The sequence below is a fragment of the Pteropus alecto genome, unplaced genomic scaffold (assembly GCF_000325575.1).
Source record: "Pteropus alecto unplaced genomic scaffold, ASM32557v1 scaffold39, whole genome shotgun sequence".
NCBI classification, from domain to species: domain Eukaryota; kingdom Metazoa; phylum Chordata; class Mammalia; order Chiroptera; family Pteropodidae; genus Pteropus; species Pteropus alecto.
The window spans coordinates 9,566,891-9,592,660 of record NW_006443568.1 but is presented as its reverse complement, the minus strand read 5'-3'; the positions used below and the strand labels follow the sequence as shown (position 1 = coordinate 9,592,660).

General features: G+C 45.9%; 1 protein-coding gene across 2 annotated transcripts in view; it reads right to left on the bottom strand.

The window, feature by feature from the left end:
- STMN1 (stathmin 1) overlaps window positions 1-2,866 on the bottom strand; it is a 5,524-nt gene extending 2,658 nt beyond the window's left edge. Inside the window, exons 1-3 of one of the 2 annotated variants that reach the window (XM_006924404.3) lie at window positions 2,724-2,866; window positions 1,046-1,118; window positions 395-567 (exon numbers count right to left, since the gene is read on the bottom strand). In XM_006924404.3, the coding sequence (XP_006924466.1) occupies window positions 395-567; window positions 1,046-1,058 (186 nt within the window). In that variant the 5' untranslated portion in view covers window positions 1,059-1,118; window positions 2,724-2,866. Of the gene's footprint in view, window positions 1-394; window positions 568-1,045; window positions 1,119-2,199; window positions 2,220-2,723 lie in introns of those variants that run through there. The other variant, XM_015599014.2, reaches the window with a different exon arrangement.
- Between the last annotated feature and the right edge of the window lie 22,904 nt (window positions 2,867-25,770).

The following is a 25,770-nucleotide window of genomic DNA, read 5'->3' as shown; positions in this document are numbered from 1 at the left end:
CTGAAGAGACAAAAAAGAATTATCCACCAACGATCTTTTTTTCAAAGAGAAAACATGAAGTTTGGTTTAAGACAGGCCTGGCCTTAAATTCTGGCTCCATACTCACTACCTATATGATTCAGGAAAATGATTTAACATTCTCGAGACCATTTGCTAATCTCGGTATCTCAGACAACACCTACCCTTTAAGATCATTATTAAAGGAGAAAAATATTAAAAAGCTGGTACATAATAGAAGCTCAATAAATGATAGTTGGTATTTTCTTCCAGCCACTGGCATATGTGATTTCCACTGTCTAGCTATAATTGTTTTCCTCCTGTTGTTATGGAAATAAAACTGATTTGCCAAATTATATTAATAAATATCCCGTCTTCTGTAAATTGTAATGTTTACCTTGCGTCTTTCTTCTGCAGCTTCTAATTTCTTCTGAATTTCCTCCAAGGAAAGATCTTTCTTCTTTGGAGGGGAAAGAGGGAATTCTGGGACAGATTCTTTTGATCGAGGGCTGAGAATCAGCTCAAAAGCCTGGCCTGAGGCACGCTTCTCCAGTTCTTTCACCTGGATGTCTGGATTTGATCATATTTATAATGTATTCAGAAAAATAGGGTTTACTATTCTAATAAACTGCTCAAAAATTTCTAAAAATCAAATCAACTGACGAGAATTAGAGCTCATGAAAAAGCTGTGTTTGCAAGCAAGAAATTATACCGCCTCTGAGGAAAACAAAGTTCAACATTTTTAGATTAATAAATACCATTGTGAAACATCTGTATTTGACAATTGCTTTCACGAACAAAGAAAGACTTGTGCAAAAAACTGGAATTTTGCTTCGGCCTAAGTCAAATAGTCTAAATGAAACAATTAATTATGAGTTCTCGGCATGTTCAAGTGATAACATTTTTTAAAATTATTCTGATTTATAAAATAGTTTCTGATAAGACAAAAAAACACAAGTGCCAAATTAATGGCTTAAGACCTGAGCCACCTCCTACTCTAAAGTCATAAGTCCACCACAATTTCAGCTTTTCCAAATAGTTTACCTACCAGAAGAAGCCATGGTGAACAGGAGACAAGAAACTGGCAGTGTATTCTACACAATCCACTGGCAAGAGAAGCCCTGAAAATGATTTTCAAAAGCATGCATCAATTTCTTTGCATTTCTATATGTCATCGATCCAAAGAAACCTCAAATCACATCCACATAAATCAATGTCAGAAAAATCACTACGGTGGACTTAAGACATCATTAACTAGAAAATTATAAAAATCTATAGAATACTAAAGATTGGGAAATTTGAACTAAATACAACATTGGTTGCAGAAAATCAACTGAGCTTGCCTTTTCAAAAAATTCTTGGATTTAAAAAAACAGGCAAGTCACATAATTTTTTCTCCCCGATAAACTCTAAATTTTCCCCTCCAAACATTGAGAAGAGATTCCAGATTCAACTCCACAGTGAGACCGGAGCCATCTTAATACTCCTACAACTCATTGTGCAAAATACCCACCCATGCTTTGTCTGTGTCTGCCATAGTGGAAAACGAAACATCCAAGCTAATACTAACCAATAATGTTGAATTCCTATTGTTCTTGGGTATTAAGTTCCTTGTCCAAGAGCGGGTAAAATTAGTTTTATGACCCTCTAGGTTTTAGGTTATATTTGCTACCTTACTTTATGAAAATTTCTACATCCTGCCTTGATTTTTTAAGGTCATGATTCTTGTAGAATCCAGATTAGTATCGAAAACGTACGATTATAGGTTCCCAAGAGCTGGAAATTAAAATCAGAGGCAGCGAAATGACCAAAACCTGGCAGAGCATTAGACGCAGCACAGGACACAGGATGGGCGTGGCACTGGTCAAAGCGAGGAAAAGCGGCCGGCTGCCCCCGGCCAATCATAGCAAGCCCTGCGCTCCGGCCCCTGGCCCCACCCCCTTCCTCCCCGCGCCTTTTCGAATCTCCCCGAACTCACAACACCCGGGAGCCCGCGCGCGTGGGAAGGGGGATGGGCGGGGCTAACGGTCCTATCCGGGTAACTCCGCCCTTCCCGGGCTCACCCGCGCGGACGCCCCCCCTCCCAACTCCCGCCAAAGACACCTCGCGGCCACCCCACCCCCGCCGCAGCTAGGGAACAGGCTGCAGGGTAGCCCCTTCCACCGTCTCACCGCTTCCTCCCTTCGTTCCCACGCAACCTACCGCTACCCTAGCTGTCCGTGCCCCCCGCCGCGAGAACCCTCGTGGGGTGTCAGCCTCACTCACGCGGCGCCAGTCACTGGGCGAGGGCGATGGCGGGGAGGAGACGCAGCCCCGGCCTTGAGCTGGCTGACCTAAGGCCGCGGCTCCCTGGGGGCGCCGCCCCGCCCCTTCAGACAATAGGGACCTCAGCGGGGCCGCGCCTGCAGGGGTAGGGAGGGAGGCAAACGAGGGTCCACGCCCCCTATTGTCTCCTCGACGGCACCCCGGGGCTAACGCCTGGGTCTCGCTCGGCTGGCCGCGCCCCCTCCTCACAACAGCCGCGCCCCCAGGGAGCGGGGACAAAGCCCAGGCTCCGCCTGAGCCACACACAAAGCGGAGACCCCTGCCCGCCAGCCCCTCTAGGGCCCGCGGCCCCGCCCGCCGCCCTCCGCCCTCCAGCAGGGGGCCACCGCCAAAGCCCAGCCCCTCCCGCCCGCTGCGTCCCTCTCGCTGACCACAACCTTCTCTTAGAGCCCCGCACCCACCTGCTCGGTCCGAGCCGCCTGACCACACTCTGAGCACCAACAGACCCCAGCGCGCACAAAAGCGCCAAACAGCGGCACGTGACCTCCCTGAAGGGCTCTGCATTGGCTGAAAGCGGCGGCACGTGCCGGCCCCTCCCCCATCGCCAAGCGGGCCCCGCCCCTGTGGACCTCGGAGCACCTCGGGAAGTGTAGTCCAGGCTGGCTGGATAGAAGGACAATGCGAGAGGTGGGGGCGTTTGAGGGGTCTCCCTAGGTGTGAGCCGGGAACTGGAGCGGTTGTCTGGCCGCTGAAGAGGGCGTTACTGTGGCCCCTGGCTTGCATCTGAACCTAATCTCCTATCCCTAGAAAAAAGGCGGAGCGAGGCGGGGCGGGGCGGGGTCCCTTCCTACCTCTCAGAGGGTGGCCTCCTGGACTCTGCCTCTGGTGACCCACGTGCTCCGAATTGCCGAAAAGGCAATACTCGGACTGCCCAGGGCCCCACCGTTGCCCCACCCCTTGCCATTATCTAAGATGCCCAAACCCTTGTGACAGGACAATAACACTCTGTGCCCCTGTAAAGCCTCCTGTGCCCTACCTCTACACCCGCATGTCAACTGTATTGTGACTGATATGGGAAGCGTAAAGAAATCTAAATGGCTACCCTGTCCGGGAGGAATTCTCCAACCTCCTTCCTTTCTTGGGACCTTACCCTTTCCGAGCCCGTGAAACGTAAGACCACCAGGTATGCGGAAGTAATCAGTGTATAAAACTGCCTGCCTGCTCTTTGTTCGGGGCTCAGACTCTGGAGAGTGACTCCTCTGAGCCCACGGGTGTAAATAAAGCTCCTTGATTCTTGGTTCGCTGAGTGCTGCTTGATTCTTCAGAGTACAGGGGCCAAAATCCACAACATGTTTGCTTCCCTGACCGGGAAACCCAACCGTGCTGGCCCTTTGAAGCTAAGGACTAGGAGGTGCACCACGCCCCAAATTGGGCGGTCTTAGACCCGACTGTGCTCGGCTGGCCCCGTTGTTTCTCCCACACTCTGGGCGGCAAGAACAAGGAGATCCCCGTGGGACACGGACCCAGATAGGCCCACCTTAAGGGTGGAAGGGGAGACTGATCACTTCCCAAGGGCAAGCACCCCTCAGACAGGAACCACCAGGGAGGGACTGTTTTAACCTCTGAGAGTGTGCATGTGTGAGTGTGAGGATCTCAGGGACCTGCCCCTGAGTTTCTCGTTTGTGGCTTCACGGTAAAAAACTATAGAGTCGAGAGAGCCCTAACCTGCGGTTCCGTGGCAGCGTCATAAGGCATAACGGTGATTTGTCCCTCCAGAGAACGACCAGGCCTGGGGTTTATACAGGTACACCTTAGCCAAGACACACCAAAAGTCTCGAGAGAGACACAGCCGGGCAGGCATCTGAATGGTCTCTGAAAAGGGACACACAACCCCCACCCCCTTTGTCTGTCTTTGCAGCACCGACACAGTGGGAAAACATGGGATCAGGTCAGAGTAAGGCGACGGTCCTTGAGACCATGTTAAAGAATTTCAAGAAAGGTTTCTCCGGAGACTACAGGGTGAAGTTGACCCCTGGGAAACTCCGAACATTCTGTGAGGTAGAATGGCCTGCCTTCGGAGTAGGATGGCCCTCCGAAGGGACCTTAGATGGATGTCCCCATGGTCCAGCGAGTGTGGAACGTAGTGACAGGAAGCCCTGTACACCCTGACCAGTTCCCCTACATCGACTCCTGGCTGGATATAGCTCGGAGACTGCCCCCATGGGTATGGTTCACATACAATAGGCAGAGACAGGCCAAGGTCCTCCTTGCATCTTATGAGAGAAGAAGAAGAATAAAAAAGAAGACCACTGCTCTGCCTGATGACCCAAAGACAAGCGAAGCGTTATCCCCTCCTACTCGGAGAAGTCCCAAGCGGTGGTTGAAATGATAGAGTCTCTCTGTTCCAGACACATCGACCTACCTGGGACGATAGTCAGCAGTTACTTAAGATCTTCTTCACGCAGAGGAGAGAAGACGAGTCCTGAAGCAGGCTAAGCAGTACCTAGAGCTAAGCAGCCCCAGCTGGGATGGTAGACCCTGAAAGATGGACCCAATGAGAGGCCAAACTGGGACTTTGCCACTGAAGAAGGGCGAGTTCACATCCAGAGGTACCAAGATAACCTCCTCGCAGATGTAAAGGCAGGGGCCAAAAGGCCCATGAACATGGCCAAATTCTCCTCAGTCCAGGAGGCCAATGAGACTCCTGGAGATTTCTACAAAAGACTCTGTGAGGCCTATCGAGTTTACACACCCTTTGACCTGGAGGCTGCAGCCAACCAACATATGGTCAATGCCGCTTTTGCAGCCCAGGCTGCCCCAGATATTTGAAGAAAGCTCCAGAACCTGAAAGGATTGGCCGGGATGAACAACATTCAACACCTAGACATCGCTCACAAAGTCTACACCAACCAAGATGTCGCCGCAGAACAGGAAGCCCAGAGAGTTCGCAAAGAAAAGGCAGCTCTGCTGGCAATAACCCTAAGGGACACCAAAGGGCCAGGGCCCCGAAGACAGGGAAAGTGGCACACCCCAAGGGTGGAATCTGAGAGGCCCAGATTGTCCAGGGACCAATGCGCCTACTGCAAAGAAACGGGACACTGGAAAAATGAATGCCCCCCAAAAAGGAAGAAGGAACATCGAAGCATCAAATGCCAGCAAGTGCCGCAAGATGGAGAACTCATTGGAATGGCAGGAGCGGATTCAGACTGAAGGGGACCGGGCTCCATCCAGCTTGGCCCCCAGGAGCCTACGGTCAGAATGAATGTAGGGAGCTAACCTGTGACTTTTATGGTAGACAACAGAGCTGAGCGTTCGGTTGTCACCTCCCCAGTGACCCCACTGGGCAAAAAGACTTCAACCGTTCTGGGAGCCACTGGAGAAAGAGCCATCCAACAACCTTTTTGCAAGGCTCGCACCTGTGAAATCGGAGGACATACAATCCGACGTGAGTTCTTTTATCTGCCTGACTGCCCAATCCCTCTCCTGGGCCGGGACCTCCTCTCTAAGTTGGGAGCCCAAATAACTTTCAAACAAAGGGGGAAAACTACCCTGAGCTAAAAGGGCCCAAAGGAGAGTACCACACTGGTAATGGCTGTCTCAGTAACCCCAAGAGGAGGAATGGACTGTTTTGCTCCTTGGAAGAATGAGGCAACCCTCCCGAGTATTGGATCAACTTTCTCCTTTTATGGGCCGAAGATAACCCACCTGGATTGGCAATGAATCGGCCTCCCATAGTAATTGACTTAACCCCTGGAGCTGTCCCTCAGCACTTCCTCCAGTACCCAATTCCCCAAGTGGCCCGGCTGGGCATACAAGAACATCTGACTCACCTCAGAGAACATGGGATTCTCATAGAATGCCAGTTGCCTTGGAATACACCGCTGCTGCCAGTCAAGAAACTGGGAGGAGGATACCAACCAGTGCAGGATCTCTGACTGGTCAATAAGGCTACGGTAACCCTACACCCGGTGGTACCCAATCCTTACACCCTCCTCAGGCAGCTCCCTGCCATGGTCAAATGGTTCACCTGCCTGGACCTCAAGGACGCTTTCTTCTGCCTACGACTGGCACCCCAAAGTCAATCTCTTTTTGCTTTTGAATGGCAAGAACCCGACACTGGCAGGCAACTACAACTGACCTGGACCAGGCTTCCGCAAGGATTTAAGAACTCCCCAACATTGTTTGGGAAAACACTCGCGGCAGACCTAGTAGCATTCCTCAGAGAGGGGACCCGGTGCACCCTCCTCCAGTATGTGGATGACCTCCTGCTTGCTGGAGAAACTGAGGAGGATTGTGTAATGGCAACACGAGCATTACTGGAACTTCTGACTACCTGTGGGTACAAAGTCTCGTGGAAGAAAGCTCAGATTTGCAGGACCCAGGTCCAGTACTGGGATTCCTCCTGAGTCAAGGAAAACGCGCCCTAGGACCTGAGCGAAAAGCAGTGATAACCTCTATTGCTCAGCCAGAAACCAAGAGGGGCTTACGTGAATTCCTCGGAGCGCTGGCATCCGCCGCATCTGGATCCCCGGGTACTCAGCCCTCACCCAATCTCTGTGCAATCTCTTAACCGGACCTGAATCGGGTCCCCTGGAATGGACTCAAGAGGCAAGGGATGCCTTTCAGGAAATAAAGAGGTCCCTCGGGCAGGCCCCGGCCCTTGGCCTACCAGACATTCAATGAGACTTCAATTTGTTTGTCCATGAGAAGGACAAAGTCACTCTAGGAGTGTTGACCCAAATAGTAGGGCCATGGGAGAGGCCTACAGCATATCTATATAAAAGTTGGACTCGGTCACCTCCGGGTGGCCACCCTACCTCTGCACCCTGGCTGCCACAGCAATACTAGTTCAAAAGGCAGACAAACTCACCCTGAGACAGGAGCTACATGTAAAAGTTCCCCATGCAGTCACCACCTTAATGAACAGCCAGGGGCATCAATTCCTTTCTAATGCAAGACTAGCACAGTATCAGGGGATGTTATGTGAAAACCCCCACAGCACCCTTGAAACTGTAAGAACCCTCAACCCTGCTACCTTCCTCCCCATGGAGGAGGGAGAGCCAAACCATAATTGTGAGGAAGTGACTGATGAGGTCTACGCCAGCAGACCAGACTTCAAGGATCAACCCATCTCCAACCCCGATGTAACCCTGTTCTGTGACAGGAGCAGCTTTTTGAAAGAAGGACAACGTCAGGCCGGGTACGCCGTTACCACCTGGCAAGAAATCATCGAAGCCCGATCACTTCCAGCTGGGTGGGCAGCACAACAGGCTGAACTACATGCACTAGCCCAAGCCCTTGAACTAGGCAGAGGAAAAAGGACTGATATCTATATAGATTCCCGCTATGCCTTCGCTACTGTTGACATCCATGGGGCCATCTACAAGGAGAGAAGCCTCTCAATGGCAGGAGGGAAAACCATCAAAAACAGAGAAGAGTTCCTGAAACTTCTTGAAGTCATTTGGCTACCTAAGGAGGTTGCTATCGTACACTGTCGGGGACGCCAGGAAGGAGATGAACCAATAACAGAGGGTAATCACTTGGCTGACGAGGCAGCCAAAACTGGAGCTCAACAGGAGCCCCCTAAGGAAAAGACTGGCCTCGTAGCACCTGCTCTCACCTTGCAAGATCAAACACCTCCCTATACTCCAGAGGAAGACCACTGGGCAAAGACTGAGGAGGCTACGGAACTTAAAGGACATTGGTGAAAGGTGCCAATGGGACAAATCTTTGTCCCTGAACTTCTTGGACCCTCCTTAGTGTCTGAATATCACCAATTTACCCACCTAGGGAAAACTGCCCTAGAAACTCTGATGAAAAAGTAATACTATATAAGTCAACTCTCTGCCTTACGTAACAAGATCTCGAGTAGGTGCCTAACTTGTGCCAAGAACGGCACCCGAGGCACCACTTGGAACACATACTGGGACCTACCCTTTCGAAGACTTAGAAATAGACCGTACTGGAGTCTTGTCTAGCCGAGGCTACAAATACCTAGCAGTATTAGTCTGTACTTACTCCGCATGGGTAGAAGCTTTTCCTACAAGGACTGAGCGAAGCAGAGAAATAGTTTAAATCCTGCTCCAGGAGATAGTACCCTGATTCGGGTTGCCAATTAGCATCCACAGTGACAATGGGCCCACCTTCCCAGCAGAGCTTACCCAGAAACTGTCTCAGGCCCTGGACATTAAATGGTTGCTTCATATGGCATACCGGCCCCAGAGCTCAGGGAAAGTAGAACGCATGAACCGTACCCTCAAGAGCACACTCGCCAAGTTTAGCCAAGAAACCGGTCTCCCTTGGCCAGACCTCCTTCCTCTAGTCGTGCTCCAAGCCTGATGTACTCTCAACAAAGTTGGGCTCACTCCCTTGGAACTAGTATACAGGAGGCCTCCCCCATGCCTGGGAAGCATCCCAGGAGGTCTACATCAGATAGACCACCAGGACCTCTCTATACAGCTCCAGGGTCTAGGGATTGTCTTGATCCAACTAAGGGAATACAGTCTAGAGTGAGCCCCTATACTACTTGGGACACCAGTCCACCCCCATGAGCCCGGGGTAAAGGATTGGAAAAAGGAGGCCCTGCAGCCACAGTGGACAGGCCCCCACGCAGTTATATTAACCACACCTACTGCTCTTAAGGTAACTGGTATAACTCTTTGGGTACATTATTCTAGGGTCAAGAGAACCAATCTCCCAGATAACCAGAGGATGAGCCAGCTGAACCCACAGAATCCGCCTCTGCATAAATAAATAAGGCTCCGATGAGTCCACATGACCTGGATGTTCTCATAACCATTAGCCTAATCACCTTAATGCTAGGATTTGGACTGGCAATCATCTCCCCAAAGAGCTGGACAACCCTTCAGCAGTTGCTACTGGCAATCTTCTTCTGGTCCTTTGCAGGCTTGCTTGCCACCATATTTTACTTCCTTCCTCGGAGACCAACGACCACCAACGGGACCCCGAATGCCAAATAAGATCTACAAGCCCTGCTCTGATCACTTCATGGGCTGATCAGTCAATGGACGGCCTAAGCTTGAGGATGGCTCCAATCAAGGTGATCATCATTCTGGGACTCATAAGGACGGTTTTCCCTGCTTCAGGACATTGGGAATTCCAGGTTATTCGGACATGGGGGGATGAAGGGATAGTTAATGCCACTAGGTGGAATGGGCACCACCACCCTGTTACCCTCCACTTTGATGCTTGATGTTTCAGTCAATGGACGGCCTAAGCTTGAGGATGGCTCCAATCAAGGTGATCATCATTCTGGGACTCATAAGGACGGTTTTCCCTGCTTCAGGACATTGGGAATTCCAGGTTATTCGGACATGGGGGGATGAAGGGATAGTTAATGCCACTAGGTGGAATGGGCACCACCACCCTGTTACCCTCCAGTTTGATGCTTGTGGGATAATGGAACCCAAAGGTGGGCTAGGATGGGAATGGTATTATGCTACACAACACGAATACCTCTGTTTTAAGTCAAGGCAAAGGGGTGACTGTGACAATGTAGGGGAATTCTACTGCCCCTACTAGAGTTGCCCCCATGCCCATTCGGAGACTCTAAGCAGCAGAGTAACCCCCTTAGGCCCCCAGGGGACTGCTCCCTTGGTCACTGCAATCCTACCACCTATGACATCAAAGACCCAGAGAACCCAAAATGGAGCCAAGAGGTGATGGTAGGGGTTCAGAGAGATGGAAAAGGAAGAGATCCAGGAGCCATCATTAAGATAGTCAAGTCCTGGGTTGTTGATCCTACCTCTCGTCTAAGGTTCAAACCCCACAGTGCCATAGGAACTCCTTCCACAGATCGTCTCTCCCTTTCTCATCTTCTCTAGACATGGGGCCCCCCTGAATTCCCACTCTGAGAAATAGTCAATGCTACCCACTAACTTTTGCTACTAGTCAACCCATCCTTAGGGGTCCGACTGTTGGCTCTGCACCTCTGTAACTACCTGGACCAATATGGGCCTTGGAGTAAATGGTACCATCACCACCGAGCATTCTGGGACTGCCTGGCCCGTCTGGTCCTCAGTATTGTCGGTCTTGTACCCTGTATGTGTACAGGGTACAAGAATCCAGCCTAATGTGACTGCTAATTGCACTCAAATCCAACACCTTAAACTGGCCCCCAAATGGCACGTACTTTTCCTGCTTGGACAGGGAGTATACATCCATCTCAATGGGTCACAGTGCAGCTTATGTGCCATAGTTATCCTGCTACCAGACCTTTCAGTTGTACCCGGCTCTGACGTAACCTACCTGGCAGAGCCAAAGGGACCCTGAATCCTCTGGGCGCCCGTATTAATACGGGTACTGGCAGGAATCAGGGAGATAGGTGAGATTGCCTCTGGAGGAGCAGCAATAGGTGTAGCTAAACATCAATTCCTTCAGTTGTCCGCTCAAATAGATGCAGACCTCAGTGCCCTAGAGAGTGCTCTGAATACTCTCCAAGATCAGGTAGACTCGCTGGCAGAGGTTGCCCTACAAAACAGAAGGGCCCTAGATCTGCTCACTGCCAGCCAGGGGGGCACATGCCTTTACCTTAAAGAACAATGCTGTTTCTATGCCAACAAGTTTGGAGTAGTCCGAGAGAACCTAAGTCAGTTGCATGCTCGGATCCAGGGATATATAGCTGAGAGAGAGCAGCAAAGAACATGATGGAACCCTTTACAGTCCTGGTGTTCCTGGCTAGTACCATTCCTTGGACCCCTAGTTGGGCTCTTCTTTGTCCTCACTCTGGCACCCTGTGTTCTGTGTCACCTGTCAAACTTAATCTCCAAACGGGTAGAGGCTATCAAGTTTCAGATGGTCCTCTTCACCCATATGAACCCATATCCCAACAATCTGATATGTGGTGCGACCCAAACACAAGTTAAGGGCGCATCAAACAAGGCAATGATATTGGAAGAGTAAAGAAATCTAAGATGGCTACTCTTTCCCTTCCTGGGACTTTACCCTTCACGAGCCTGTGAAACATAAGACCGCCAGGCATGCTGAGGTAATCAGTGTATAAAGCTGCCTGCCTGCTCTTTGTTGGGGGCTCAGACTCTGGAGAGTGACTCCTCTGAGCACGCAGGCATAAATAAAGCTCCTTCGATTCTTGGTTCACTGAGTGCCGCTTGGTTCTTCCGGGTACATGGGCCACAATCCACCACATGACATCATCATAATCCCTAACCTACTCAGTCCTAACTCAGATCATAGGCGTGGCCCTTTCCTCACTGTGTGAGTTCTCGCTACCATCCTAGGGTCCTGGAGCTCTTGACCGGAGAAAAACGTGAGGCTCTGGAATTTGATCTCCTTTGGTCTAACAGTCACTTGGCTTAAATGCAGACTCCATCTGTCTGCCTAGCCTTTGGCCTGATGATAGGGAAAAAAGAGTGATAGCAGTTCTACTACACAGACTGCAGTTAAATGTTGCTTTTGTTCTTGGAGCACGTGCTCCCCAGAGCGGTGCTGGGCCCTTTTTAAGAATCAAAACAAAAGGAACCACAAGGTCATGGTTCCTCTTGGCCTGGATAGATCACAGCCCATCAGAAGCACAAAGGAAATTAGTCTGATCCTGGCTATCAGAATGACTGGACTCCCTCTTTCTCTCTCTTCCCACAAAAAGGCCAGAGGAAAAATAAAATGAATATGTTTCCCGCCCCCTCCTCCCATTCCCCTGACCAAGGCTGTGTCCTGACCTAGCTGTCATTACGCTAATGCACCTGCTTTGAGATCTTGACGAAGCAGAAAGACACCTTCATTTTATTATTTGATGGGATCTGTCTTTCCAAATCCAGAAACAAATATGACCACCTCTGCTGAAACAACAGTCCTAATTTAAAATAGTGCTCTATGTCCAGCTAGTCACTAGGGGTGTGCTAGAGATAAAGACAATGAATAGGTACCTGAGACAAAACAAATTGGATCATACAGGCAGCAGACACACCACACAAAGCAAACAATTAGCAATGTGACTGAAATATGCTTATTGCAGCATTTTCTCCAACAATCGTCCTTGTGTGGGGTCAGCCTCTCCCCTGCCCCCAATCTAAGTGGTTTTCCCTTAGTATGTGAGCAGGACCAGAAATAATTCAGATTCTGAGCCCTGAAAGGCTGCTTCTTCTCAGACCAAACTTAGCCACAAAACCACCAGGTATTTCCATCTGTCAGTTTTCTGAGCAAAATCTCAGAAATCCTTGGAAAGGCTGGAGAGGGGTGGGGACCAGACCTCTATGAAAAGTGACAGATTGGCAGGCAACACAAATGAACATGGAACCCAAGGCCAAGAGGTCTAATATCTCTGAACCAGCCTTTATCTTGAAGTCTTTGTACTTGATCTGGAGTTTTGAAGAGGAAGTTCCCACTCATTCGATGCATTTTTTTAAATATAAGAAATTGCCACGCAAAAATCTCACATTTCTGACTATTAATGTTGTGACAGGAAAAATATTAATCTTTCAAAACATTGATTATTTTAAAGCACTTACACAGCTTCTCCCCACCTTTTCTTTCTCCCTAGAGCAGATGTCTATTTCCATGGAAACCACAGCAAGGAACAAAGATGTTAGAACTCATATAGGTTTTTAATCTTTTTTAATGATGCCACTTAGCTTCTGGGTTTGATATTAGATACCCGGTCCTGCCAGTCTTGGTGACAAGGATTTTCTGAGATCTTCACTGCTGCTTGAGGACTGGGCTGGGGTAAGTTTCCCCTAGAATTTCTAGATCCTGTGAATGAAAACGTGCTTGTGCGGGGAGATGACCCCTGTTCTTTACGGTGGGGCTGCCTTTCTGAGAGCCAGAGCACCGTTATTTATTATCAGCTCTTATGGGTGTCCATATATGAGCCCTAGAACAGGAAGGTCTTTCAACTGACAGGACAGAAGCTCCCTTTTGGGAAGCATCCCCAAACTTGCTTCCTGAAGTGGCAGCAAGGAGTTAATGTTTCTGTCTTGGCACTGTCTATCTTAGCCCATGAGAATTATTTTTGCCTCTGCTCATATGGTTTGGTCGGATTGCTCTGGAGCTGGCTGTAACTATGGATTAGCACAAAGTGAAGTCAAGATATGGCAGTCATCCAGCTTGTTTGATCTGTGTAGACAGCTAAAGGAGAGCACTTCAGGCTTCAAAGTCCAGAAGGGATGTCTACACTGATCAGACAAGGCGAGCTGTTGTCAGGTTTCCTGTGTTCTTACAGAGCACCGGCAGCCTTTGTTCATTGTTGGTTCTGAGGCTGCAGGGGTTGTCTCCCACACAGGCGCCACCGAGTTCCACAGCTGCTTACAGGGCCTGTCCTTGGCAAAAGGGTGTCGTGGGAGAGGTTTTCTCCTTGTCCCAGCCTCTCTGTTCCCTTTGTCCCCTATTCCTTAGCATCACACTCTAACACTCCCTTCTCTGTTCAAATGCTGTCTGTGAGTCTGGTAGTTTACATGCCCGGCTCCCTCACTAGAGTAGTAAATCCAAGAGGGCAGGAGTTGTGTCTTTGTCTTGGTATTTCTAGTGCCCAGAACCAGGCCTGACCCAGGATGAAGGGGCCTGGATGTTAGCAGTTGACTTGAGGCAAGAACAAACTTTCCCACTCTCATCTTCCTCCTCTGTAATGCAGGACTCCTGTACCATATAGGTGTGGTAAGAATTAAATGAGATCATGTACATGAAAGTGCTCAGCACAATGCCTGGCACATCATGAGTGCCTAACACTTGATAACTTGATTACGATAGGTTATTGAATGAATGAATGAATGAATGAATGAATGAATAGTAGACTTTCACCCTTTGGTGGGAATCATAGTCACTGGGTTAACTCTTTCCATGGAGTATTTTAAAAAATTCAATTAATTCAACATTTTGAATAGATAACACATACATAGTTTAGAAATAAAGCATAAAAAGTCCTCCTCCCTTCTCTCTCCCTATCTGCCAAATTCGATACCTGCCCCTTCCCCAGCATAATCATCAACTTCTCGTGTATCCTAGAGTTTCTTTTCGTGTATGTATTAGTAATGTATTCTCGATTCATTCATATGAAGTTGTCATCAACTTCTCGTGTATCCTAGAGTTTCTTTTCGTGTATCCTATGTACACAACTTTGTAGATATGTATTCTTACTCTCCTTTACAATAGAAATGGTAATCTATTCTAACTGTTTTGTACTTAGCATTTTTTCACTCAACAATACATGTCAGGGACCTTTTCATACAGGATATGCTTATGTATCAAGCAATTCCTTGGTCTGGGATCCACTGTATGAATGACTGTTCCATAATCTAGTTAACCAGTCCCTATTCATGACTCTTAAGTTGTTCTCAATTGTTTGCTATTTCAAACAATGCTGTAATAAATAACCATGTATATTTGGCATTTTCCATGTGGGTGAGTATATCTGCAAGATTCCTAGAGTTATATTGCAAAGTCAAACAACAAATGCATTTATAATTTGGATAGTGCCAAACTGCCTTCCATAGGAGTTGTACTAGTTTGAGACTCACCATGTGGTGTTTTAATTCATTATCTCGATTCATTCATATGATTTAAAAGACTTTGTCCCTAGAAATTTCAGGCATCGGGGAAAAGGAGCAGGAGGACCAGAAATCCCAGGAAAGATGTGGCTGTCAATTCTGTCTATATTAATAACTCCTATAAATACTTGACAAGCAGCAGCTGATCTCAGAACAGCACTGGCGCCTGCACTGTAGCACTTGTCTTAGTCAGTCTTGGCGGTAGAAGTGTCTGCAGGTGTCACTATGAGATTGGAAGCTTTCTGAAAGCAGAGTCTTTTTCATAGCTGTATCTCATGCCCCTCCCCATGAAGCCTGACACAGTGCCTGGCATATATCTTATTTAATTAATTCAAAGATGTATTTTTCTCCCACATTTTTGTATCTTTGAAATCAGCTGTGTCTCATAGTCAATGAATAGCATGCCATAATTATTGGCTACATAGTTTCTTAGTGGTACATAAAATAATGGTATGTCTTAAAAATCAGTGGAATTTTTGAGTGAGTGAAATATAGTAAAGTGCACACATATTAAATGTGTGAGTGGAATGGGGCCAAGATGTCTCTGCCCTTGCCAGCCTTCTCATTCCATGTTCTAACCCTCATCCCTCTTATCTAAATCCATGCCTTCTTCTAATGATTCCTTTTATGGAGATGACTTCCCATTTGCCTCTTGGGCTCCTGTCTCTCTCCTGAACTCTAAAAGTAAATTTCTAACTGCCTAAAGGACATCTCCTCGTGGATGCCCCATAAGGCCTTCAAATTTCTTATGATCCACATTGAACTAACATCTTCCCATCGACAACATCTGGGATCCCCCATTTAGCTAATGGCTTTGCTGGACTCTTGCCCTCCAGATTTAACATTTCAGTCAGACTCAATTCTTCCCTCTTTCTCACTCAAGTCGCCAAAGCTCCAATTCTAGAAACTTAGCATTTTCTAGTAGAATGGAACCTTTACAATGATGATAGCTACAAGAAGAACAAAGCTGGTTCCTGATTTCAAAACTTAATACAAAGCTACAGGAATCAAAATAGTGTGTTACTGGCATAAAGACAGAATTATAGATCAGTGGAACAAAATAGAGAGCCCAGAAACAATCCCTTGCATATATGGTCAAATGATTTTTGACAAGAATGCCGAAACCATTCAGTGGGAAAAGGGCAGTCTTTTCAAAAAATGATGCTAGGAAAAGTGGATATCCTTATGCAAAAGAATGAAGTTGACTGTGACCTCACACCATATACAAAAATTAACTCAAAAGGGATCAAAAATCTAAATGTAAGATCTAAAACTACAAAACTCTTAGAAGAAAACATAGGGCAAAAGTTTTGGGACACTGGATTTGGCAATGACTTCTTGGATGTGACACCAAAGGCATAGGTAACAAAAGAAAAAATAGATAAATAGGACTTCATGAAAATTAAAAATTTTGTGCATTGAAAGCCAAAATCAACAAAATAAAAAGGCAACCCACAGAATGGGAGAAAATATTTGCAAATTATCTATCTGATAAAGGATTAATATTCAGAATATATAGATAACTCCTAAAATTTAAAAAAAAAAATCCAATTCAAAAATGGGCAAAGGACTTGAACAGACATTTCTCCAAAGAAAAAATACAAATGGCCAATAAGCACAGGAAAAGATGCTCAACATCACTAACATTAGATAAATACAAATGAAAACCATAATGAGCTATCACCTCACATCATTAGGATAGCTACAATAAAAAAAATTAACAAGTGTTAGAGAGGATGTGGAGAAATTGGAACACTTGTGCACTGTTGGTAGGAATATAAGATGGTACAGTCACTGTGGAAAACTGTAGGGAGGATCCTCAAAAAATTGCAAATAGAATTATCATATGATCTAGCAATTTCATTTCTGGGTATACACCCAAAATAACTGAAAGCAGGGTTTTAAAGAGATATTTGTACACCCATGTTCACAGCAGCATTATTCACCGTAGCTAGAATGTGGAAGCCACTCTCATATGTCCATTGACAGATGAATAGATAAACAAAATGCAGTGTATACATACAATAGAATGTTATTCATCCTTAGAAAAGAAATTACGACATATGCTACAACATAAATGAACCTTGAAAATATTATGCCCAATGAAATAAGCCAGTCACGAAAAGATAAATACTGTACAATTTCACTTACGTGAGATACTTAGTTAAAATCATAGGGATAGAAAGTAGAATGGTGGTTGCCAGGGGCTGGGGGTGGGAGGAATGGGGAGTTAGTGTTTAATGGGGACTGAGTTTTAGTTTTACAACATGAAAAGAGTTGTAGAGATGGATGGTGATGATGGTTGCATAACATTATGGATATATTTAACGCCACTGACCTGAATACTTAAAAATGGTTAAGATGATAAATTTTGTTATGTGTACAATAAAAATAATTGAAAAAAAAAAGATAATAGCTAACATGCTCATAGAATGCTTATCTTGTTTAGACAATAGTCTAAACACTCCATATCTGATAACTCATTTAATCCTCATTAACAATCTTATGAGATAGTATTAGCCTAATTATAAAGATGAGGAAACAAGGGTGACCAACCATCCCAGTTTGCCCAGGGACTGAGGGGTTTTTCTGAGATGCAGGACTTTCAGTGCAAAAACTGAGAACGTTCCAGACAAACTCAGATGAGCTGGTCACCCTGATGGAAACCGAGGTACTGAAGTGTCCATCTTCCGTAGACAATTCAACAGGGTCATGGCCCTAGACCCTGCACTTTAAAGGGCTGTGCTCTGCTCCTCCTCCGGTTGTACCCCTTCTCACAGGCAAGGAGCCCCCCAATGCCAAGGACTCTTGCCCACCCAGAGCCTGGTAACACTTTCTAGATCACATTCTGGGTAACCAGGACTCCAGAATTCCTTGTCCAAACGGCCTGAGTTCACTTTCAGCATCTACACCAGCCCCTTCCTTGGGTTCATCCTTCAAGGGCACATCTCCCTGCTGGTGAGTGCAGGGCTGGCTGTTTGCAAGGGGTGTGGCCAGAATCTGAGCCAGGGAGTACACAAGAGAGCCAGGAATAGGAAGAGAAGGGAGCTGGCTCTGCCACGTTCTGACCTGGAACACTAAGAAATCCCAGAATTTTCAACTCAAAACCTGGCTATCTAGGTTATAATGAAGGTATATTTGTCAAGGTAGAAGGATAAAACATATATTTTTTAAAAAGTAGTTTGTTATCTCTATCTACAACTCTTAAATACTTAGACTTAAGATATGTGGGCTTCGCTTTTATACTCCTGCCTTGGGTCTGGCAAATGTTAGCAGCAGGCCTACAGAGAGATTAAATCACTTGTTCAACTAGGCTCCACGGAAGCACAGAGCTTTGGAGGTCTGCTTCCAAGTCTATGCTTTTAGCTACTACTCTAAACTGTTTTATCAGGATAACCTTATTATTTTATGGATTGGGGAGAAAGACCCAGAGTATTATAGACATTTGCCCAAGATCACATAGCTAATTTATGTCAAAGCAGGAATCTGAATCCTGTGCTTTAAACGATACTGCAGGTATTTTCAGTTACTACTTATGTGAGCTTGGGCACGTAACTTCCTCTTTTGGGGTCTGTGTTTCATCATCTGTGAAATGGGAATAATGCCCCTACTTCATAGGGTTGTGGTCAGGACTAAATGAAATAATATATGTAAAGTACCTAGCTTTGTGTCTAATGAATAATAAACCCTCAATAAGTGATAGCTATGGTATTAATCAAGCATAGCTCTGATCACGCCACTTTTCTGCTTGAAACGTTTCACTCTGCTGGATTACCATAGGCTCTTAATTGGTCCTCAGTTGGCCCCCTACCTGAAATCCATTCCCAATTAAACTTTAGAGCACATCATATGAGAAATATATAATTTCCTGAAACTTAAAAAAAATGTGATGAGCCGTTGGATGATAGTCCAAGGGTCCTTGGCATGGCATTTGAGACCATAAAGGAGGTAACTGCAATCTACCTTAAGATTAATTAAACCCCAAGATTCTGATTCTTGAAGTAATTGAAGCTCTGTCATCTCAACAAGGGATAATTAATTATAAGGGAGCACAGTTAAGATGCGTGGAAGAACTTTGTGGTCACCAGACTTAGCTACCCATAGAATGGACCTCTTAAAGAATGAATGAGATTCTTGCTATGAGAAGTGTCCAGACAAAGATTTGTTAGTCAGCTGCTGGGAATGTTGAAGGATTCTTGCCTTAGAAGGAAGGTAGGCTAAGTGACCTCTCTTCATGCTTTAAGATTCCTTGTTAATAAGATGTGGAAATGTTTGCAATGTTATGCTAAATGAAACAAACAAACAGGCTACCCAACTGTGTGTACAATATGAGCTCAACTAGGATCAAAATATAATGAAGGAAATGCACCAAACTATGCATTCTGGAGGGTAAAATTACAATTGATTTTAGTGTTCTTCTTTGTAGTAGTCTGGATTTCCCAGGTTTCTTAAAGCGAACATACATTACTTTCATTGATGATGAAACAAGCATATTTCAAAAATGGAAAAGAATTTTATCCTCTTCACTGATCTTAGGTCCTCCTATGTCTCTGAGACCTCTACCCCCACTTCCCCTCCAAGTTGCTGGACTATTAAATCACACACCTATATATCTCAATGTTTTGCTGACAACAGCTCTCAGTCTTGAGTCCCTGCGCTGCTGTCTCTGTTAAAATTCTCTCCACTTTCAAGGTCTTGATTAATCTCTCTGACGCCCATACATTATACCTGGTATTGTAGTTATCCATATACACGTTTGTCCCCCTCTCTAGAGAGTAAGCTCTTTAAGGGCAGGATTCTATATGATTTTGTCTTGGTATCCCTACAGTGCCATGAACAGACATGTGGCAAATGCTGAATCATTTGGCTGATGTCTTTTTGGCCACTTAGGGCAGAGAGTCAGACAGCATGACTAAAGATATATTCTGGACTCCAGTCTCTTGCAGTTCAAAAAGTACTATCCCAGGGACATTTTAAAAATATTTTTTACTTACTTTTAAACTTTAATTCTGAAATCATTTTAAATTTCCAGAAAGTTGCAAAGATAGTACAATCGTACACAGAGTTCTCACATACCCTCAACCAGCTTCTCCTGATGTTAACATCTTACATAAAAGGTACATTCATCTAAACTAAAACATTAACATTGATACAATACTATTAACCAAATGGCTGGCTTTAACTGGATTCCTCATTTCTCCACTGGGGGCCTTTTGTTCCAGGACCCAATTCAGGACACCACCTTGCATGTAGCATTACAGTGACATTTTCTTTTTTCACATAGAGGCTGGGGGCAATGGCTTTCCATTGTTTCTTCCAACTGACCTTTTCCAAATAATCAAAACATGAACAAGAAAGATGGCTATGGGGATGGTGAGATTGCAGCACTCACCCTCTGCTGGGCTTCTGGGACTTTGAACAGGTTAATGGACTATTAACCTGGGGCTAGAAGGATGATTTTCATTTCAGATCTAGTCTTTTTCTTGAACAGGCAGTTGTGGGCCTAAAAACGAGGGAGTTACCAGTTACTTTTAATTCACTAAGTTTCTGGGCTGTTCCATAACCCATTTTTCCATGGCCTGGCACAAGAACACATTCTCAGTTACCTACAAAACTCTCAAGCAGCTGGCATTTATCAGCAATCTTAGTAATTCAGTGAGAACAGAGGTTACAGCTGTCACATGAAGTTGAGACCAAGGCTGCTGAAATCACACCCATTGGGAGGTGGGTGAAAGTTACACTGAGTAGAAGTCAAGCCTGGAAAGTGTGGGTGGCTGAGGCGTCAGGTAGAGAAGGGTGGGTGATGTGTAAGAGAAGATACAGGAGGGGAAGAAAAGCCGATGTGTCACTGGAACTCAGAGTTGATTTACAGACCTTCAGGGGCTTATGGCTAAACCCTTGCATCAATTGGCAAGCATCAGCACTGCAGGGCGTTCGCAGACCTCACCACTCTGCTGGATTACCACAGGCTCTTAATTGTTCCTCAGTTGGCCCCCTACCTCAAATCCATTCCCAATATGGGCAGCTGCCAACTCAAATCACTGGAGAGTGCAAGCTCCACCTAAGCAGTTGCTTTTCTGGGGCTGCCTCAGCAAAGTGCCACAAACTGGGTGTCTTATACAACAGAAATTTATTGTCTCACAGTTCTGAGGGCCCGAAGTCTAAAATCAAGGTGGCAGGAGGGTAGGTGACTTCAGAGGGAGAATCTGCCATGCTTCTCTTTTAGCTTCTGGCAGCCTTAGCAGTTCCTTGGCTTGTAGATGGCATGCACCCCCAAGTCTTTATATCATCTTCCCTGCATCTGTTTCTATGTCTAAATTTCCCCTTCTTATAAGGGCACCATTCATATTGGATTAAGGCCTACCCTGATGATCTCAACTTGATCATCTGCAAAGACCCAATTTACAAATAAGGGCACATTCACAAGTTTAGGGAGTACTTCAACATCTTTTGAGGGGGACGCAATTCAATCCATAGTAGGGGGCTCCCACTTAGTTTTGGCTCATGGCTGTCCTAGAACCATATGTGGCTAGAGAAGCTGGAATTTAGACTTTCTTGTGAACTCTCCTGATTTTTAAATATTGGCATCTAATTAACTATAACTAAACTTTTTCTTATACCATGACTGCCAAAAGCAAGTCAACCTCGGCTTTACTGTCACCACAAAGTTTTCTCTAAAAACCTGATCCTGTCCTTCCACTTGGCCAGTGCCTCTTGGATTAAAGGCCAAGTCCCTCAGCATGGCACACAAGGCCCTCCACAATTCTTTCCCATCTCTCCAGGATTTTTTCCCCCTGTTCCTGTCACGCCCCCATCCATTGTACCATCGTATCAAAAGACTTGCCCTTCCAAGCATATCGTGCTGTTCTACGCCTCTGTGACCTTGCACTCTCTCTGCCTGTAATGTCCTCTCCCCTCCAGTCCACCGGAAAACTTTGGCCATCTTTCAAGTGCCCTCTCTTTGCCACCTGCTCTGTGAGGTCCTTCCTATCCACTCTCCTGTAGAGTCCACCGCTTCCTTCTTTAAGCCTCCATGGCACCCTACATTTCTCTAGTATAGCACTCAACAGTTTATTTACTATTATTTAATTACACGTCTTCCTCCTGTCTGGACCAGGAGCTTTCTGAGGGTAGGGACTATAGATCCGGAACACCTAGCACAGACCCTGGCACATAGTATATACTCAATAAATGTTGATTAAATGAATACTTTTTTACGCAGCACCACCTAGGTATCGTGAGGGATTCAAAAAGCATTGTGTGGAGTCTCTGCCTTCAATGTCCTTAGAATTCAGCAGGGTCCACAAGATTCTCATCAAAGAAAAGGTAAACCATATTGGCGGTGTATGACATCAGGCAGAAGGCGAGGTTACTGGGGCCCATGGTGGTCAACCCATTCTCATTTGGGACAGTAAAGACCCTGTTTTGGTGGCCTGAAAGAGCACTGTTTTTGTATGAAGAAAGGTCAAAATCATCTGGTAAATCCTCCCTGGAATACAGAATTGCTGCATTGCATTCTCAAGGAAATAAGGTCGATTGTGGGGGCTTGTTGCAAGAAAAGAAAGTGGGGCGAGGAGAAGAGGGCAGGTGAAAACAGAGAAACAAAGGCAGAGACAGGGGAGGGGCAGAAGAATAAAAAGGAAGACCTGGGGATCCACACTTTTCTCAAGTCCCTGTCCCGCATTAGTTTTTCACACCCTGCAGCTCCTTCCCACCAGCTTATATACATGCTGCAGTTCATTCTACCTTGAATCGCTCCCCAGCCCGACTCCGTCCAGAATCCCTGTTTCTCTGCTTTCCATTATAACAACACTCTCTGAAGGGCTCTCTTTGTTGTCCAACTCCTCTCCACTGATGATGTCTACATTACGTCATCCAAAGACCAAATCCACATCCTTGCCATGGCTGACCTTGAATCGCCTTATTCCCTGGCTTCCAGGGTGTTTAACTCTGGTTTTCCTGGGTGTTCTCTGCAAGTCTCCTTTGCTAGTTCCGCTTCATTTCCTTCACCTCTAAGTATGGCAGGACACAGTACTTGACCTCTTCTCTATATCTAATCACACCCCTGGTGATCTCAGCCCCTCATTGGTTTTTAAATACCATCTATGTTGCTGACTGCCAAATTTATATATCTGGCCTGGGCTTAAGCCCTGGACTCCAGACATCTATCCAACTCCCACGCGGCCTCTCCACTTGGTTGTCTCATAGGCATTTCGAACTAATTATATCTAAAACTGAACTCTTCATGTTCCAGCCTGTTTTTCCCATTGTCCTGTATATTTCATTCTTCTTATCACAAGCAGGCAAGTTATATATCTATTTACTCATATTCCCCATCACCTGGAATTAACCATGGTGATGTATTTGTTTCTAGTGTCTTCTTATATAGTTTAAAATTCCTTAATATATGAATGTACTGTCTTTTTTTTAATAGAAAAAATTAGAATATTACCAAAAAAGCTCAAGTTCCCTTTCACCTCTACTGGCTATCCCAGCTCCCCACCCCTCTCCCCGGAGAAAGCTGCTCTTGTGAGTGAGGACTGTATCTTTTCATTAAAAAGAAAAAGCTTTTACGTATGTTTAAATATGCCATAGAAAATTTACTGTTCTGTTTGATATATTGTAAAAATCATATAATGTTGTGTGCATTATTCTACAACTTTCTGTTTTTCCTTAGTAGATTTTGAGTTCTATTCATATAGATCGAATTTACTCCTTCTAACTGTAATATGGTGACACATTATGAACCTAGATCTTATTTTATTTATAGTTTCCCTTTCAGGTGGCCAATGAGCTGTCTTCAATGATTTGTTATTAGATATGGTCCTGCAATGGACAGCTACCTTGAATGCATGTGTATTTCTCCAGGGTAGAAACCAAGAAACAGAATTGTCAGGACACAGGGTATGAATACTTTCAGCTTTTCTAGATAAGGACAGATAGAATCCATTTCCCCACAACCTTGACAATACTTGACATGGTCTGATGTTATTCCTTCCTGCATTTTTTTATAGGCGAGAAGACTGAGGCCTGCAGCTGTACTGCTTACTCACAGTCACACACGGCAGGTTAAGTTCAGGGCCAAGTCTAAACCCCAGATCAACTGGTTCCCCACAGCACAATATTTGCATCATATCATATTGTCCCTGTCAGCTCTCCCTGAAAATTCAAGAAAAGACCCTGGTGTAAGGAGGGTGGAGGGGAGAGAGTGGCTAAAATTCTCCAACACGGTGATTATACTGTGAGTGGAAACGACGGGAAATCCTCCCAGAAAATGGCTCCACTGCGTTTCACAGATCTGCTCTCCCACCCGAGGCAGTTTCTACCTGCAGCTTTCATAGCTGCACACAAGGATCTGATTGGCTCTTCCTCCGCCAAGGCAAGGGTGGGAACAGAAATGGCGTCTCCAGAAGCTGATTTTTGAGCGCGGCAGCTCCGTTTCGAGAGAAGCGGGAGGCTAAGCCTCGCTGGACCTCTGGCGGTGTGGAGCCTGCGGTGGCCATCCGGATCCCGGCAGAGGCTCGCCAAGCCGATTGCAGCACCCAGCACCCAGCACGAGCCCCCAGCACACCTCCCTGCCACTTGGAGCATCTCGGAGAGGGTGGGCTCCCTCTGGCCAGGCCCCGCAGCCAGAGAACAGCACTAAGGAGATTTCACAAGGACCTTCCCTGCCGTTGCACACCCAGCCGCGGCGCCCCCTCGCCCCCAGCAGCTCTGAAATGCTGGACCACGGAAGGCTCATGCAGCAAGCGCCTGTCGTTAGCTTTGAGTAAGAATTGGAAGGCTAGGTTAGTACTCCTCTTCCCAGGCTCCTATAACAGGTGTAAGCTCTATGCCAGGGACTCTAGGGAGGGTGAAGAATAAACTCTGCTTGGGCTCCTCCAAGGTGCTCCTCTTAAGGACCTGGTCTGGTGTGGGATGTTTCTCCCCCAAGAGCTAGAGGCCAGATATCCTTTCTCCTTTTCAAGGCAGGAAAGACCAGTGGGAGAATTTGGGATAAGAACAAAACTAGTACCACCCAGCCTACTTTTCAGAGCCTGGAAGGCTCCCTTCCTCTCACTGTTGGGATTACTTGAGGGGCAGGCATTTTTTCCTTAAAGTTTTCTTCATAGCTACCATCTTATGAGCCCTTGCTGTGTGCCAAGCACTGTACTAAGTGTATTATCGCACCTCCTCCTCGCAACAGCTCTAAGGCATTACAGGCTCAGCGAGGATAAGCAATTCCCAAGGTCACACATACATAGTGGCAAAAGTGAGTTGGGAAATTCTCCCTGACCCTGTGTTTATATTTATTTTTTTATTTAAAAAAAAAAAATGTTTTTAAGTATTTGCTCACTTTTATAATCTTTCACAGATCCTTCTGAAAAAAAATGGCAGTTGAGAACAAACACCACAGTTATCATACTATTTTTTACTGAGAGGAGTGAACAGGGCACTGGTGTATTGCTGAGGAGAGTGTAAATAGGTAACACTTCTGAAAAGCAGTTTAGCCACTTGAATCAAGACTTTGAAAACTGCCCATCCACTTTAATGAGGAAATGGTCACCTTCTAAGGAGATAGCAGTAGTTACTGGCATGTAAAATGCACATTCCCTGGGACCTAGCAATTCCACAGATGGACGCACTAACACATGGACAAAATGGTATATATGTAAGGACGCTTATCACTGCACTACTCAAATAGCAAAAGGTGGGAAACAACCTCAAACTGTATCAATAAAATCCATTTAAAGAAATTCTGGATAATATTTCTAGAAAATGAGGCAGTTCTGTATTTTATATATGGAACAATCATCGAGAAATGTTAAGTGAAAAGAGAAAAGTACGAAAATATGTATCCGATATGCTATTATTTCTGTATGAAAAAGGAATACCTATATATGTATGTGTGAGTGTGTGTGTGCGTGCATGTGCACGTGTGTGTTTTTTTCCTCTAGGAAAGATACACAAGAAACCAGATTATAGTATTATTGCCTTTAAGGAGGAAAAACCA